Here is a 17,872-nt window from a genome sequence, read left to right on the forward strand (position 1 = left end):
ACCCCTCAGCTACCTAGCTGAGGGGTCCGGAGCAGGTATTTATTACTTGTGAGGACTTTGATCGCCGTGAACGGCCGGCCGGCTGGCGATCGGGACGGTGGTACCGTGACCACCATTACTTTTTACAGTAATGGCGGTCGGTGCCGTCCTCGGACAGCACCGACCGCCATTTTTTTCCGGGTCATCGGGCCACCGATGGCCCGGAAAGGTTCCGATCGCCGCTATGGGCTTATCAGCCAATAGCGGCGATCGTCGGCATGGGGGGGGTTAACAACCCTCCATGCCGACAGGGAGAGATGGCCTGCTATGTATTATAGCAGGCTATCTCCCCCGATCGGGACCCGGCGAGGATTAGGTGAGTATAGGGGGCTCTAACGGGGGTCGGGAGCCTGTCACCCCAGCATGGGGGGTGACAGGTTCCCTTTAAAGGGGTTATCCAGCAGAATTTTTTTTTTTAATCAACTGGTGCCAGAAGGTTATACAGATTTGTATTTTACTTCTACTCAAAAATCTCAAGTCTTCCAGTACTTATCAGCTACTGTACGTCCTGCTAGAAGTGGTGTACTCTTTCCAGTCTAAGGCTATGTATACACTATAGAATCCCGACGGAACACCCACTGCAGATTCTGCAGCTCGTACCCACTTGTGGACGCTGGCGGCTCCGCGTGTCTCAGCTGCTCTCATAGACGTTATTCTATGTTTTGACGGATTCCGCCGCCTGCCTGAAGAATGAGCGGGTGTTCCGTTGGGATTCCGTAGTGTGCACATACCCTGACACGGTGCTCTCTGCTGTGGACAGTTCCTGACATGGACAGAGATGGCAGCAGAGAGCACTGTGTCAGACTGTAAAGAATACACCACTTTCTGCAGGACATACAGCAGCTGATAAGTGCTGAAAGACTGGAGATTTTTAAATGGAAGTAAATTAAAAATCTATATAACTTTCTGACACCAGCCTTTAACTTTCACAATACCCAAACTTTGCTTTTTTTCCAGGCTGTATTGTGCTTTATTGTACTAAGGGCACTTCAGCTCAAACTAATTTGTTATTATAGGTAATAATAATAATAATAATAATAATAATAATAATAATAATACATTTCCTGTGAGTAGAATGGCATCTTGTAGGCACAGCTACAGTATGTGGATAAACATCCAGATTTGTATTTCCATATAAACCAATGACTGGTTGGCACAATGATTGGCAACATGTCCGCCTCTTTCCACGTCCCAACAGCCGAAATCCCGTTCTCGCGAGGCTTGGCGCCGTCATACCGCACCCAGAATGCTTTGCCAGCCCTCTTCCTGCGCGGCCTGAGGTGAGTGAGACATGGCTGCTGAGACCGGCTCCGGGACTTGTGGTCTGATCCGTGCTCTATCTCCGCCATCCTGCCCCGGATTGTGGCGGGGAGGTGTCGGGACATCGTAGTAACGTGGCTGGGAGCGGGATGCACCGGTATGAGGCGGGTGTGCGGAGGGCGCCCCGGGCAGAGGCCTCTGGAGACGCCGAGGCTGCGGCCTGTTGTCCGGGTGACATGTTGGCTGTGTGGTGGCAGCGCACAGTGAGCGCTTCACCCTGTATACTGCTATATGGTGTCAGGCTGCTGCGGGGGGGGAGGACTACTGCTCCCAGCATTGTGTGCCAGTGCTAATAGACTGTGTTATGTGGCTGCCATGCCTTGTAGTTGCTGTGTGGTGCTGGCATGCCTGGGCAGAGGGTGGCACCAGCCCCTGGCACTGACTGACATGCTGCCCAGTGCCAGCAGCCATGTGTGTCCTATAATATAATAGCACAAGGCGAGCAGGACACCCCTGTGGTCAGCTAATGGTTGCAACTCTAGTAATAGACTGATGGACTGTTTGGACTGTACCATTATACATATGGGGGAGATGTGAAATTGTCCTGCAATGCTATAGTAGGTATGGGTGTTTTTCTTATAACAATTCTCAGCTATCCAGGTATGATGGGAGTTGTGGTTCTACAACAGCTAGAGAGCACCGGCTGCTGGTGTACAGCTCTATAGGGTTCACAGCTGCGGTGATGACTTTCTTAGGACACCTTTGGAATTAAAGATGAAAACAACTTTCAGAACTGAGCGGCTGTGCTGTATGCTGAGCTGCACTCACAATGTTACCCCCTGTGTCTAATTAATTTATTATTTTCTTTCTAGGTAATACCTGAAAATGGTCCGCTACTCTCTTGACCCGGAGAACCCCACAAAATGTAAGTCACCTCTTATTCAGCTGCGTTATATCAGTGCTCTCCGGGTGGTGTATAACTGTGAGTTGCAGCGGCTGGGAGTTGTAGTGTTGCACCACCTGGAAATACACAATGTTGGGAAGTATTGGAGTAATCGATAACTTTGTTGTTTTCCCCCTACAGCATGCAAGGCCCGGGGCTCCAACCTGCGAGTGCACTTTAAGGTGAGCATGAGACGTCTCTAGCTTGGGGATTGCAGAGACCTTGCTGCGATGATGTTTTCTTAGGACACCTTTGGATTATCCGTGAAAAGAATAAGAATTCTGAGCAGCGAACGCTTGTAGTATATGTATAGGAATGTTGTGTACTGTAATGTGGGCTGGGGGTAAGGATATGTTTACGTGTGTCTGGTCCAACTTCCCAGCATCATGGTGCTTTAAAGTGACTGTACCACCAGGCCCAGGCTGAAGCACTGGAGGCGGGCCGACCCACTCTTAGTGGGAAGAAATTCCAGTGACTCCATTAGAATCAATGGAACCCTATCATAGAGGGGCTAGGGTTTCCTCCCACTAAGGGTGGGTCGGCCCGCCTCCAGTGCTTCAGCCTGGTGATAGTCACTTTAAAAAGTCAGTCGCTAAAAAAAAAACTTTGACATGTACTCAGGCATGTCAGTAGTTGTTGATCTCATTGGGTCTCACTGCTGAGACCCGCTGTGATCAGGAGATATAGCTGGGGGGAGAGAGCATGGCAGCAGCGACACCACTCCCTGGCTGCCATCTAAATCCAACAATGTAGCCTCATAGGCTTTTATTGTAAGAATTAGCCGATAAGGAGATACAGCTGAGGAGTGGATGGCATGGCCGCCGCTCTCTCCCTGACTCTCCTGATCACAGTGGGTCTTGGCAGTGAGACCTGCTGTGATAAAATATGGGCTACAAAAAAGGTGGGAGGCATAAAAGTTTAGGAAATCAAGAATGACTTAAACGTTTGAATCTGTATAGTCTGGAGGAAAAATAGGAAAGGGAGACATGGTGGAAACCTTTTAAATATGAAAATGGACTTAATAAGGTTCAGGAGGGAAGTGTTAAATAAAATTGACGTCAAGAACAAGAGGACACAGTGAGATGTTAGTTGGGGGAAAGATCAGAAGCAATGTGACAAAATATTACTTTACTGAAAGAGTAGTAGATGCCTGGAACAAACTTCCAGCACATGTGGTTGGTAAATCTCCAATAACAGAATGTAAACCTGCCTGGGATAAACATATATCCTAAGATAAGAAGGTAAATACTAAAAGGGCAGACTAGATGGACCCAGTGGTCTTTTTCTGCCAACAATCTTCTATGTTTGTGTGTCTGTAGGACACGTCGAAGTGAGGGCGCCCATTTAATGGCCCCTATGTAGTCGGCTAGTGACTGTTTGGACCACTTCCCACTCACACATTCATTTGGCCGTATGAAGTAGCACAGCAGCCCACCGTACTGACTGCAGCAAGGAGGAGGCCTGAAAATTGGTCATAGTATATATCTGCATCTTTTTGATGCTGATGTATACCTGGGTCGCAGTGCATTAACAGCGTCGACCCAGTTTTAGTCCTAAGGGAACTGGTGTGCCTGGCTTTTGACATGTCCTTGGAAGCGTCTAGGTTGTCTGTGGCAGGGCCTGCAGGAGTGTAATACCATAAGCACTTTGACTAAAAGAGTCCTGCATGCTGATTAACGTTACACTCCAGAGGAGATGAAGTGTTGCAGTATCTTGTGTGAACATGTGGCGATTACTTTAAGCAGCTCTAAAGTGATAGTTTGTGTTGCAGATGACTACTGTCAGTGATCCTTTTGGTTTGTATATAATATTGTATTTTATTTCCCTTCAGAACACTCGTGAGACTGCACAAGCTATTAAGGGCATGCACATCCGTAAGGCCACCAAATACTTAAAAGATGTCACTCTGAAGAAGCAGTGCGTTCCCTTCCGCCGATACAATGGGGGTGTTGGCCGTTGTGCCCAGGTCAGTATGATGTGGCCTCCTATCCCGGGTGAGCTATGGGCGGCTCATGGAGTTGCAGTGATGACCATCTTAGGACACCTTTGGAATAACCATGAAAACAACCTTTATATTCTGAGCAACTCCAGAAGGCTGTAATATAAACCTAAGTGCAGCTTTACTATGGCCACGCTGTGTGCACATACGCACAGGTCTCTCTAGTAGAAGTTTTTTTGTCAATTGCTTTTCTAAATCAGGAATACACTGCTGTGAAACTTGCGTGTGGTCTTGCTGACTCTAGATCTACTCAGACCATGTGTGATGGTGCTTTAGTAAGGTGTTGCAGCACTATGTACATTCTTTAGTGCAAATCATACACTGATTACGTTTCTGTGGGAAAGTTGTCACAGAGCAAAACCTGAAAGTGATAGATAATGGTGACAGTCTGTAGCTATCAGGGTTATAATTGCTGCTTCATTTATATTACAGGCCAAGCAGTGGGACTGGACACAGGGACGTTGGCCCAAGAAAAGCGCAGAATTCCTCCTGCATATGCTGAAGAACGCAGAGAGCAATGCTGAACTGAAGGTGAGCTGTGCTTCATAGCTACCCTGACTGTAAAACATAACATTGTCAGAGAGGTGAGCCGTTTACGGGGTCGTAGAAGGTATAACTCTATACACAGATGCATTCATTGTTTGGATAAATGCTGAGCACTTATACCTCATTGTCTTAGTGATTAGTGGAAACTGTGAAATCTGCATAGGATATTGGGCTGGCTGTAGTATTCCCCCCCCCCCCCCCAGCTGATTCAGTTCAGACAATTAAAGTTGTGAAAAATGTTTTTAACCCCTGCACGTCAGCAATACGTGTATATACGTTCCTGAGAGTGAGGGGCTTTAGGTGTGTCTTCGGAGCTGAGGATAATGACAGGCAGCTGCACTCCCATAGCTGCCTGTCATTAACCCATTAAACGCAATCTATAGTGATCTGTGTTTAAGTTAGTGGCAGGTTAAACATCTTTCACTGGCTGATCAGGACCCCCACCATGCTACAGGGTCCCGATCACTTGTACCAACGGGCGGGTGTTAGGACACTTACCTTCTGTCCTGCCGGATCGTCCATCTGTACATAGTCTGCTCTTAGGCAGGCTGTATGCACAGATCACACTGATCTATGCTATGCTAATAATGGCATGTTTAACTGTGGGGGAAAAAAAAAGTTTTATAAACCCACCACCAGTAAAAATTTAAAATACCTCCCTGCCAGTTATAAAAATGTTAAACAAAAACATTCTATATTGTAGCGTGCGGCATTGTCCAGCAATAGAAAAGTGTAATACATATATGTAAATATTTGTTACTGACTAAAGAAGCCTGTATGTATTGTTTCACTAGAGTATTAAGTGTTATGTGACCTCCGAAAGCTGGAGTGTGTGATATTACTGGCGGCAATGATGACTATCTTAGGACACCTTTGGAATAAAGCATGAAACAAATCTTTGTTCTGAGCCCCCAGTAATCTTAGTCTGTCTTGTACTTATGTCAGAAATGCTTCTGCTAAACCTTCACTTCTCTTTGGTTCCCAGGGGTTGGATGTTGATTCTCTGGTCATCGAGCACATTCAGGTAAACAAGGCCCCCAAGATGCGCAGACGCACCTACCGTGCTCACGGACGCATCAACCCTTACATGAGCTCCCCCTGCCACATTGAGATGATCCTGACCGAGAAGGAGCAGATTGTCCCCAAACCAGAGGAGGAAGTCGCCCAAAAGAAAAAGGTGTGGTTTTTTTGGGCCTTTTTGTTTGCCCTTCTTAATGGATCTAGATCATGTTTGTCAAATTTAGGCCCTCCAGCTGTTACAAAACTACAAGTCCCATCATGCCTGGACAGCTAAAGCTTTGGCTGTTCGGGCATGATGGGAATTGTAGTTTTGTAACGGCTGGAGGGCCTAAATTTGACAAACATGATCTAGACGGACACCCTTGGTTCACTATAAGGGTGCGTGCACACTACGGAATTGCCGCATATAACCTGCGGCGTATTCAGTCACTCACATTTCCGCCCATGCCATAGACCATGGGTCTCCAAACTGCGGCCCTCCAGCTGTTGCAAAACTACATTTCCCATCATGCCTAGACAGCCAAATCCAAAGCTTTAGCTGTTCAGGCATGATGGGAGTTGTGGTTTCGCAACAGCTGGAGGGCCGCAGTTTGGAGACCCATGCCATAGACTCTTCTATGCACGGGTGGATTACGCATTCCGCCAAAAGAAGTGACATGTCGATTCTTTCGGCGGAATGTGGAATCTACCTGTGCATAGAATAGGGTCTATGGCACGGGCGGAAATGCGCGCCGCCGCGTGCGGGTACGAGCGAATGAATACGCTGCGGGTTATGCGCGGAAGTTTTGTAGTGTGCAGGCACCCTAACTTGCAGACCACTGGGCGGTATTGGGTCATGGCTGAGCTCTTAGGGGGCTGTGTATCAGTATAGTTCAGGTATTGATCAGTGGTGTTTCTAGTACAGCCCTAAAGAGTACCTGTGAGTTGAATGCATTTCTGATATGTTGGTGTTTTAGTAGAGGTTGTGGTAACATGGGGAAATTCAACATGGCCAATTCTTTCTTTACCTGGTGACTGCCTGTATATGCTCACATTTCATGCTGAGTCAGTGGGGTGGTCCGAAAAAGGAGATCTGAGTCAGAGCTCGTGCGGCAGGGAGAAGCCTCAGGGGACGGCCGCTATGACTTAGGCCACATTCACACGTTCTGTGTTCTGCATATAGTGGACTCGGGCAGCATGAGCGTGAGGTTCCCTTTGAAATTTGTTCACTAGCTCTGCAGTCTGTAGCACAGGACTTTGTGCTAAATGGCTATGATGCCCAGTGCAGGCAGCAGTGTACTCACTACAGTATAAAGTGTTCTGTAACCTGTTACACTGGAGGATCTGTGTGACTACTGGCGGCAATGATGACTATCTTAGGACACCTTTGGAATAAAACATGAAACAAATCTTTGTTCTGAGCCCCCAGTAATCGTGATCTGAAGTGTACTTATACCGGAGATGCGTATTGCATATGGTTGCTGCTTATCTGTGGTTCCCTGGGCCTTATAGGCCTGAAAAACAATATTAATACAAAGGAAATGAGCTGCGCTAATGTAGTAGAGTATCTTCTATAGCCGACTGTGGCAAAGCTTCATGTTCATATAACATGTTGGATTCCATATTGTAGTTCTGCAAGTAACACAATGCTTTGTTTCTGTCTTGCAGATCTCTCAAAAGAAGCTGAAGAAGCAGAAGCTCATGGCTCGAGAGTAAAAATGAACTGTACAGAAATAAATGACATCCTTCTAAGTCCGGTTTCCTTGTTCTTGTGTTGCCGCTTTCTACCACCTATCGAGGGTCTTTACTTATACAGACCATCTATACCAGATCTGTTGTATTTATTTTTACTATCTTTTTCCTGGGATGTGATTAAAAATCATCAATTCCAGCGTAAAAAATGTTTTCCCTCATTTTTGTAGCCTTCGCACAGGATCAGTAATGGATTTTATAGTTTGGACACTTCAGAACTGATTTTTATTTACGGGGTATTTTTTTTTTATTTAAAAAAACTTTACTTTTTTATCTTACTAGATGCCTTTTCTGAGCAATCATTCCATTTATATAGAGCAATGCCAATGGATTGTGGTGGTCTACCAAATCAGCCTTCTGCTAGTACAGCCTGTCTATTGTGGGCTGTAACAGTTTACATGGCATAGAGACCTTTAGAAAGTGTCTGGCTACCATGCTAACTAAGGATGGTCCGAACCTGCCGAGGTTCGGGTTCGTATGAACCCGAACGCTTGGCATCAGATTCCCGCTGTCTGCCCGCTAGGATACAGCCTATGGCTGTATCCCAGTTTTCCAGGCGGTCCTCCCGCTGTATCCACCCTCTCCACGGAGCGGGCAGACAGCGGGAATCATTGCCGAGAGTTCGTGTTCGTACGAACCCGAACCTCAGCAGGTTCGGACCATCCCTAATGCTAACCTATTAGACCTTTGCTTTTATACCGTTGTCTGTTGACACAATTGTGGCATGCAGCATCTAGTGGGTTAAACTGTTAAAACCTGATGCCGGAAGTTGTTGACAAGTGTTGGTGACAGTGTACAGCTGGAACCATCCACATATACAGCGAGCTCTGCTCCTGAGTTAGTTAGTTTTACTGACTACCAAACTACTATAAGAAGTTATTTTGTTGGTCACTAAGGTATTCAGGTTTCAGCACATGCTTTCTGTATAAAGAGCCGCATAATATCTTAATCATTTGTTCTGGAGTCATATCTCAGTCTTTAAGATCTCTGCTGTCATTCAAAAGGAACCTATGGTTTACTATTCAGGGCGGTATATGGAGAGGATGGGATAATGGTAGGCTAGACTGAAAGTATGGCTGCATAGAAAGTTACATTGTGGCTCTATTATCAATAGAGATGAGTATATTCACAGTAATAAAGTGAAGCACTTATTGCTGCTTTGTGGGGCGGCTGACCACAACTGTCCTCATGCACCATGACGTGATTAAAAGCCCTGAGGAGAGCAACGTTGCAGATGACAATGGCGGTCAACCATAGTGAGCTTGGCAACTTGGCCCCAACAAGAGAGTTGCTAATAGGAAAGATGTTAACTTCAGAGCAGTAGAGCTCTTCTATGAGGATTCCTATAGCCTCTTCTACTCTCTACCTGTAACACCACACAGCACGCTGTATTCTCTACCTGTAACACCACACAGCACACTGTATTCTCTACCTGTAACACCACACAGCACGCTGTATTCTCTACCTGTAACACCACAAAGCACACTGTATTCTCTACCTGTAACACCACACAGCACGCTGTATTCTCTACCTGTAACACCACACAGCAGTGCATTGTCTATCTGTAACACCACACAGCACCCTGTATTCTCTACCTGTAACACCACACAGCACATTGTATTCTCTCTGTAACACCACACAGCACTCTGTATCCTCTACCTGTAATACCACACAGCGTGCTGTATTCTCTACCTGTAACACCACACAGCACATTGTATTCTCTCTGTAACACAGCACAGCACGCTGTATACTCTACCTGTAACACCACACAGCACGCTGTATTCTCTACCTGTAACACCACACAGCACGCTGTATTCTCTACCTGTAACACCACACAGCACGCTGTATTCTCTACCTGTAACACCACACAACATGCTGTATTCTCTACCTGTAACACCACACAGCACGCTGTATTCTCTACCTGTAACAGCACACTGTATTCTCTACCTGTAACACCACACAGCACGCTGTATACTCTACCTGTAACACCACACAGCACGCTGTATTCTCTACCTGTAACACCACACAGCACGCTGTATTCTCTACCTGTAACACCACACAGCACGCTGTATTCTCTACCTGTAACACCACACAGCACGCTGTATTCTCTACCTGTAACACCACACAGCACGCTGTATTCTCTACCTGTAACACCACACAGCACGCTGTATTCTCTACCTGTAACACCACACAGCACGCTGTATTGTCTACCTGTAACACCACACAGCACGCTGTATTCTCTACCTGTAACACCACACAGCACGCTGTATTCTCTACCTGTAACACCACACAGCACGCTGTATTCTCTACCTGTAACACCACACTGTACGCTGTATTCTCTACCTGTAACACCACACAGCACGCTGTATTCTCTACCTGTAACACCACACAGCACGCTGTATTCTCTACCTGTAACACCACACAGCACGCTGTATTCTCTACCTGTAACACCACACTGTATTCTCTACCTGTAACACCACACAGCACGCTGTATTCTCTACCTGTAACACCACACAGCACGCTGTATTCTCTACCTGTAACACCACACAGCACGCTGTATTCTCTACCTGTAACACCACACAGCACGCTGTATTCTCTACCTGTAACACCACACAGCACGCTGTATTCTCTACCTGTAACACCACACAGCACGCTGTATTCTCTACCTGTAACACCACACAGCACGCTGTATAGTCTACCTGTAACACCACACAGCACGCTGTATAGTCTACCTGTAACACCACACAGCACGCTGTATTCTCTACCTGTAACACCACACAGCACGCTGTATTCTCTACCTGTAACACCACACAGCACGCTGTATTCTCTACCTGTAACACCACACTGTACGCTGTATTCTCTACCTGTAACACCACACAGCACGCTGTATTCTCTACCTGTAACACCACACAGCACGCTGTATTCTCTACCTGTAACACCACACAGCACGCTGTATTCTCTACCTGTAACACCACACAGCACGCTGTATTCTCTACCTGTAACACCACACTGTATTCTCTACCTGTAACACCACACAGCACGCTGTATTCTCTACCTGTAACACCACACAGCACGCTGTATTCTCTACCTGTAACACCACACAGCACGCTGTATTCTCTACCTGTAACACCACGCTGTATTCTCTACCTGTAACACCACACTGTATTCTCTACCTGTAACACCACACAGCACGCTGTATTCTCTACCTGTAACACCACACAGCACGCTGTATTCTCTACCTGTAACACCACACAGCACGCTGTATTCTCTACCTGTAACACCACACAGCACGCTGTATTCTCTACCTGTAACACCACACAGCACGCTGTATTCTCTACCTGTAACACCACACAGCACGCTGTATAGTCTACCTGTAACACCACACAGCACGCTGTATAGTCTACCTGTAACAGGCATGAATTAAAGAACTTTTTAAATGTAATATTTTTTTTTTTTTTCATTTCCACACATATATTCTAATCAAGCATCTTTTATCTTTGAAGTTTATCCGCTATTATCTTACATGGGATATACTGTTTATGCCTTTTTTGTCCAGGTGGGATTGGCAGTGCCGGCTCTGATCCTCTGTGCTGTTTACCATCATTTAATTATGTTACTGCATCATTTATGTGAATATTCTGCAGTACTGCAATGAAACTCTATGTGTGAACACAGCCCTAATTTTACTGCAGAATATTGCACAATCAGTGAAGTTGCAGCAGCTGCTTCTGGCTGGTCAGAGATGGTGAATCACTCTGGATCCAGGGATCCAGCCAAGCGTCCTGTGTGATCACACTCTGCCCCCTGTCTGCATCATCAGCCTGTGCTCAGCAAACACACACAATGTGAGACAGAGGCATGGAAGATTTGCAGAAGGAGCAGGAGACAATGGGAATTGGTACAGAAGCCAGTTTTCTTTACTTGGATGTCTATCAGTTACCAGTGTGGCAGAACCGTACAGATATGGTAATACATTGTATAGACACATCTATATAACTTTTAATAGAAAACAAGTTTTCCTTATGTGGAGTTTTCCTTTATCTTTTGACATGTCGCACGGTCACAAGATCTGTGGTCTCAGTAGTGAACCCCCCTCCATTTTTCAGTTAGTTGGATAAAGCCTCCCTGGTGGGTGACCTGATCTGACTTATTGCAGCAGATCGGCTCCATTATAAGTCTATGGACCCCTTCTATAATTTGCATAGTTTACCAGCCCTAGAAGAAAAAAAACCTGATAAAAATGAAAATCCACCCCCTTTTTAAATAAACCTAACCGGTCCTGTCCTGTGGGGGAATGTCTAACAAATAATATAGGTGTAGACAAATACTGTATATATAGATACACACAAATAGATATATACACACATAGGTATATACACAGATATATACTGTGTATGTGTATATATATATATATATATATATATATGATACGAATTTAAACCACCCACCTTTGAATAAACCTAGCTGGTCCTGTAGGGAAATGTCAAACAATATAAATGTGTAAACATATACTGTATATATATATATACACACACATATATATAGGTGTATACATATACTGTATATACACACACACATATATATAGGTGTATACATATACTGTATATATACACACACACACACACACATATATAGGTGTATACATATACTGTATATACACACAGATGTAGGTGTATACATATACAGTATATATACACACACATATATAGGTGTATACATATACTGTATATACACACAGATATATAGGTGTATACATATACTGTATATACACACACAAATATAGGTGTATACATATACTGTATATACACACACACACATATATATATATACTGTGTATACACACACACATAAGTGTATACATTTACTGCATCTATACACATATATTGCATAAGGTACACGAGGCTGAAGTTGGTTTCTTATTCGGCCAGTTTCTTATTCGGGGCTGAAGTTGGTTTCTTATTCGGCAGTTTCTTATTCAGAGGATTTTTCTTTTTCCTGTTTTAGCTATTATTCTTACAGAAAATGAATAATATTCATACCCTACCGTAAGTGAGGGGCCCTGAGAGGACTGGTGATAAAAATGGCAAAAAAGACCCCACGGTTGGCATAAAAATGGGCATGAAAGTAAAACCACAAAATTATTATTTAAAAATAAAATTGACTTTGGGCCACTGATCTCACCCTGATAATACACAGAGCGGGATCCCCTGCATCACACCCAAGAGAGTCCAGCCTGGCCCAAAGTGGTTCTGGGTATAAAAACTGGCGTCAAAGTGGGCACATAGCCATTTTTCATTATTTGAATAAGTAACAGGTATTTTCAAAGGGTTAAATGAGTTTGGGCCACTGATATCACACTGATAATACACAGAGAGGGATCCCCCGCATCACATCCAAGAGAGTCCAGCCTGGCCCAAAGTGGTTTTTGGTATAAAAACTGGCATCAAAGTGGGCAGATTGGCATTTTTTCCCAATTTGAATAAGTAACAGCTGTTTTCAAAGGGTTAAATGAGTTTGGGCCACTGATCTCACACTGATAATACACAGAGAGGGATGCCCCGCATCATACCCAAGAGAGTCCAGCCTGGCCCAAAGTGCTTCTGGGTATAAAAACTGGCATCAAAGTGGGCACATAGCCATATTTCATGATTTGAATAAGTAACAGCTATTTTCAAAGGGTTCAGTGAGTTTGGGCCACTAATCTCACACTACGTACACACAGATAGGCATGCCCCGCATTACATCCAAGAGAGTCCAGCCTGGCCCAAAGTGGTTCTGGGTATAAAAACTGGCATCAAAGTTGGCAGATTGGCATTTTTCCCAATTTGAATAAGTAACAGGTATTTTCAAAGGGTTAAATGAGTTTGGGCCACTGATCTCACACTGATAATACACAGAGAGGGATGCCCCGCATCACATCCATTAGAGTCCAGCCTGGCCCAAAGTGGTTCTGGGTATAAAAACTGGCATCAAAGTGGGCACATAGCCATTTTTCATGATTTGAATAAGTAACAGCTATTTTCAAAGGGTTAAATGAGTTTGGGCCACTGATCTCACATTGATATTACACAGAGAGGGATGCCCAGCATCACATCCAAGAGAGTCCAGCCTGGCCCAAAGTGGTTCTGGGTATAAAAACTGGCATCAAAGTGGGCAGATTGGCATTTTTTCCTAATTTGAATAAGTAACAGCTGTTTTCAAAGGGTTAAATGAGTTTGGGCCACTGATCTCACACTGATAATACACAGAGAGGGATGCCCTGCATCATACCCAAGAGAGTCTAGCCTGGCCCAAAGTGGTTCTGGGTATAAAAACTGGCATCAAAGTGGGCACATAGCCATATTTCATGATTTGAATAAGTAACAGCTATTTTCAAAGGGTTCAGTGAGTTTGGGCCACTAATCTCACACTACGTACACACAGATAGGCATGCCCCGCATTACATCCAAGAGAGTCCAGCCTGGCCCAAAGTGGTTCTGGGTATAAAAACTGGCATCAAAGTTGGCAGATTGGCATTTTTCCCAATTTGAATAAGTAACAGGTATTTTCAAAGGGTTAAATGAGTTTGGGCCACTGATCTCACACTGATAATACACAGAGAGGGATGCCCCGCATCACATCCATTAGAGTCCAGCCTGGCCCAAAGTGGTTCTGGGTATAAAAACTGGCATCAAAGTGGGCACATAGCCATTTTTCATGATTTGAATAAGTAACAGCTATTTTCAAAGGGTTAAATGAGTTTGGGCCACTGATCTCACATTGATATTACACAGAGAGGGATGCCCAGCATCACATCCAAGAGAGTCCAGCCTGGCCCAAAGTGGTTCTGGGTATAAAAACTGGCATCAAAGTGGGCAGATTGGCATTTTTTCCTAATTTGAATAAGTAACAGCTGTTTTCAAAGGGTTAAATGAGTTTGGGCCACTGATCTCACACTGATAATACACAGAGAGGGATGCCCTGCATCATACCCAAGAGAGTCTAGCCTGGCCCAAAGTGGTTCTGGGTATAAAAACTGGCATCAAAGTGGGCACATAGCCATTTTTCATGATTTGAATAAGTAACAGCTGTTTTCAAAGGGTTAAATGAGTTTGGGCCACTGATCTCACACTGATAATACACAGAGAGGGATCCCCCGCATCACATCCAACAGAGTGCAGCCTGGCCCAAAGTGGTTCTGGGTATAAAAACTGGCATCAAATTGGGCACATAGGCATTTTTCATGATTTGAATAAGTAACAGCTGTTTTCAAAGGGTTAAATGAGTTTGGGCCACTGATCTTACACTACGTACACACAGATAGGCATGCCCCGCATCAGATCCAAGAGAGTCCAGCCTGGCCCAAAGTGGTTCTGGGTATAAAAACTGGCATCAAAGTGGGCAGATGGGCATTTTTGTCCTATTTTGAATAAGTAACAGGTGTTTTCAAAGGGTTAAATGAGTTTGGGCCACTGATCTCACACTGATAATACACAGAGAGGGATGCCCCACATCACATCCAAGAGAGTCCAGCCTGGCCCAAAGTGGTTCTGGGTATAAAAACTGGCATCAAAGTGGGCACATAGGCATTTTTTCCTAATTTGAATAAGTAACAGCTGTTTTCAAAGGGTTAAATGAGTTTGGGCCACTGATCTCACACTGATAATACACAGAGAGGGATGCCCCGCATCAGATCCAAGAGAGTCCAGCCTGGCCCAAAGTGGTTCTGGGTATAAAAACTGGCATCAAAGTGGGCACATAGCCATTTTTCATGATTTGAATAAGTAACAGGTATTTTCAAAGGGTTAAATGAGTTTGGGCCACTGATCTCACACTGATATTACACAGATAGGCATGCCCCGCATCACATCCAAGAGAGTCCAGCCTGGCCCAAACTGGTTCTGGGTATAAAAACTGGCATCAAAGTTGGCAGATTTGAATTTTTTCCTGATTTGAATAAGTAACAGCTATTTTCAAAGGGTTAAATGAGTTTGGGCCACTGATCTCACACTGATAATACACAGAGAGGGATGCCCCGCATCACACTGATAATACACAGAGAGGGATGCCCTGTGGGTCCTTACCAGACTTTGGAGCAAATGCCAAACTTTACTGAAACGGTAATGAGGATTAAGGTAAAACACACCTTTATCCATGGTGTTTTTGGTGCAATAAGGAGCTATCAGCAGTTTAGATTAATCTAACTGGCTGACAGTTCCCCTTTAATAATGGTCATTATTTGCCCTTATTTTTACTTTGTTTAAACATAGCCTAAAGGGGTATCCTGGAAAAATTGAAAAAAAAAAGAACGAAAATTAACCCTTAACTAAAGAACTTATATATTCCTTGTTGGCTTTACTCGGAGATTGCTGGTCCAGTCACATGATGCAACCTTTCTTACAGTGATGTCCTACTTCCTTTCATCTTCTTGGGTATGGTGACGTCAGCACTTGGGGGCAAAGCCATCTCTCGTACCCAGAACGGCCTTCCTACACGTGCGCAGTGCGATCATTAGTATTGCAGCATGCATCTGCTAATCCCACTGGGTACAGGGACATCAATGCTCCCGTAATCAGGTTCTGCTGGCTACAAGGGCAGTCTTACTGGCTACAAAGGGGTCCTATATGGCTAGAAGGGGACCCTGACATTGCAGGCAACACATAGGACAAATATATTTCAATGGCCCTGTTCACACATCTGTACAAGTGTTCAGGTCCACGTCCCGCGCTACAAAAAAATAAAGGATAGATTATAGTGCGGACTTGCATTTGCGGCACGAATCATTGTCTTCTACATAGTGCTCCGTAAACTGCGTAGCACTGTTACTGCACATTCATAGTGCGGTCCACCATTACAGGTCCGTATTCACTGGCTGAACTATGGATGTGTGAATGAGGCCTAACATAGCCTAAAGCAGACCTGTCAGCAGAAAACATTGCTGCAGGTATTGTTATTATAGAAATGTATTCAGGGTTAGCCGAGAAATGTTTAATAAGAAGAGATGGGACAGCTAATTCTGGGATCCTGTCATGCTGACAAATGCCTCCTGAGTACTTTAGCCCTGTTTGCTTAAAGGGGTAGTGCGGCGCTAAACATTTATTCACAAAATACCCAGAACCACTTTGGGCCAGGCTGGACTCTCTTGGATGTGATGCGGGGCATCCCTCTCTGTGTAATATCAGTGTGAGATCAGTGGCCCAAACTCATTTAAAGGGAACCTGTCACCCCCCGTGCCGGGGTGACAGGCTCCCGAACCCCCGTTAGAGCCCCATATACTTACCTAATCCCGCCGGGTCCCGCTTCTGGAGGTGGTCGGGTGACGGAGATCTCAGCCTCTGCAGCCCGGCGCGCGCTGAGAGATGAGTCCAACGCTCATAGAGAATGACGGAGCGCTGGACTCTCCTGTCATTCTCTATGGGTGTTGGACTCATCTCTCAGCGCACGCCGGGCTGCAGAGGCTGAGATCTCCGTCACCCGACCACCTCCAGAAGCGGGACCCGGCGGGATTAGGTAAGTATATGGGGCTCTAACGGGGGTTCGGGAGCCTGTCACCCCGGCACGGGGGGTGACAGGTTCCCTTTAACCCTTTGAAAATAGCTGTTACTTATTCAAATCATGAAAAATGGCTATGTGCCCACTTTGATGCCAGTTTTTATACCCAGAACCACTTTGGGCCAGGCTGGACTCTCTTGGATGTGATGCGGGGGATCCCTCTCTGTGTATTATCAGTGTGAGATCAGTGGCCCAAACTCATTTAACCCTTTGAAAACAGCTGTTACTTATTCAAATTAGGAAAAAATGCCAATCTGCCCACTTTGATGCCAGTTTTTATACCAAAAACCACTTTGGGCCAGGCTGGACTCTCTTGGATCTGATGCGGGGCATCCCTCTCTATGCAATATCAATGTGAGATCCGTGGCCCAAACTCATTTAACCCTTTGAAAACAGCTGTTACTTATTCAAATCATGAAAAATGGCTATGTGCCCACTTTGATGCCAGTTTTTATACCCAGAACCACTTTGGGCCAGGCTGGACTCTCTTGGATGTGATGCGGGGCATCCCTCTCTGTGTAATATCAGTGTGAGATCAGTGGCCCAAACTCATTTAACCCTTTGAAAACAGCTGTTACTTATTCAAATTAGGAAAAAATGCCAATCTGCCCACTTTGATGCCAGTTTTTATACCAAAAACCACTTTGGGCCAGGCTGGACTCTCTTGGATCTGATGCGGGGCATCCCTCTCTATGCAATATCAATGTGAGATCCGTGGCCCAAACTCATTTAACCCTTTGAAAACAGCTGTTACTTATTCAAATTAGGAAAAAATGCCAATCTGCCCACTTTGATGCCAGTTT

General features: G+C 45.1%; 1 protein-coding gene and 5 non-coding genes across 6 annotated transcripts; all 6 read left to right on the top strand.

Annotated features, from left to right (window-relative positions):
* The first annotated feature begins 2,033 nt into the window (after positions 1 to 2,033).
* LOC138787711 (small nucleolar RNA SNORD58) lies at positions 2,034 to 2,101 on the top strand. Its single transcript, XR_011362446.1, has one exon. It is a non-coding gene; the product is annotated as a small nucleolar RNA SNORD58 (small nucleolar RNA).
* Positions 2,102 to 2,117: 16 nt separating this feature from the next.
* Positions 2,118 to 7,538, top strand: RPL17 (ribosomal protein L17). The gene is made up of 6 exons (XM_069963203.1): positions 2,118 to 2,224; positions 2,384 to 2,424; positions 4,074 to 4,208; positions 4,674 to 4,772; positions 5,773 to 5,964; positions 7,455 to 7,538. Exons 1-6 carry the CDS (start codon positions 2,185 to 2,187, stop codon positions 7,500 to 7,502), a joined length of 555 nt encoding a protein of 184 aa, XP_069819304.1. The 5' UTR covers positions 2,118 to 2,184; the 3' UTR covers positions 7,503 to 7,538.
* Positions 2,468 to 2,532, top strand: LOC138787709 (small nucleolar RNA SNORD58). The gene has a single exon (XR_011362444.1). It is a non-coding gene; the product is annotated as a small nucleolar RNA SNORD58 (small nucleolar RNA).
* Positions 4,261 to 4,328, top strand: LOC138787708 (small nucleolar RNA SNORD58). Its single transcript, XR_011362443.1, has one exon. It is a non-coding gene; the product is annotated as a small nucleolar RNA SNORD58 (small nucleolar RNA).
* LOC138787712 (small nucleolar RNA SNORD58) lies at positions 5,633 to 5,699 on the top strand. The gene has a single exon (XR_011362447.1). It is a non-coding gene; the product is annotated as a small nucleolar RNA SNORD58 (small nucleolar RNA).
* Positions 7,146 to 7,212, top strand: LOC138787710 (small nucleolar RNA SNORD58). The gene has a single exon (XR_011362445.1). It is a non-coding gene; the product is annotated as a small nucleolar RNA SNORD58 (small nucleolar RNA).
* Positions 7,539 to 17,872: the final 10,334 nt, after the last annotated feature.

This window comes from Dendropsophus ebraccatus, chromosome 3 (genome assembly GCF_027789765.1).
Source record: "Dendropsophus ebraccatus isolate aDenEbr1 chromosome 3, aDenEbr1.pat, whole genome shotgun sequence".
In the NCBI taxonomy this organism is placed as follows: domain Eukaryota; kingdom Metazoa; phylum Chordata; class Amphibia; order Anura; family Hylidae; genus Dendropsophus; species Dendropsophus ebraccatus.

What these genes read in the sequence shown, in the direction of transcription:
- RPL17 (XM_069963203.1), top strand. Translation starts at nt 2,185, where the DNA reads ATGGTCCGCTACTCTCTTGACCCGGAGAACCCCACAAAAT. An exon ending in ACCTGCGAGTGCACTTTAAG is followed by an intron (nt 2,425 to 4,073) that starts GTGAGCATGAGA and finishes ATTTCCCTTCAG; the next exon opens with AACACTCGTGAGACTGCACA. An exon ending in AAGTCGCCCAAAAGAAAAAG is followed by an intron (nt 5,965 to 7,454) that starts GTGTGGTTTTTT and finishes TCTGTCTTGCAG; the next exon opens with ATCTCTCAAAAGAAGCTGAA.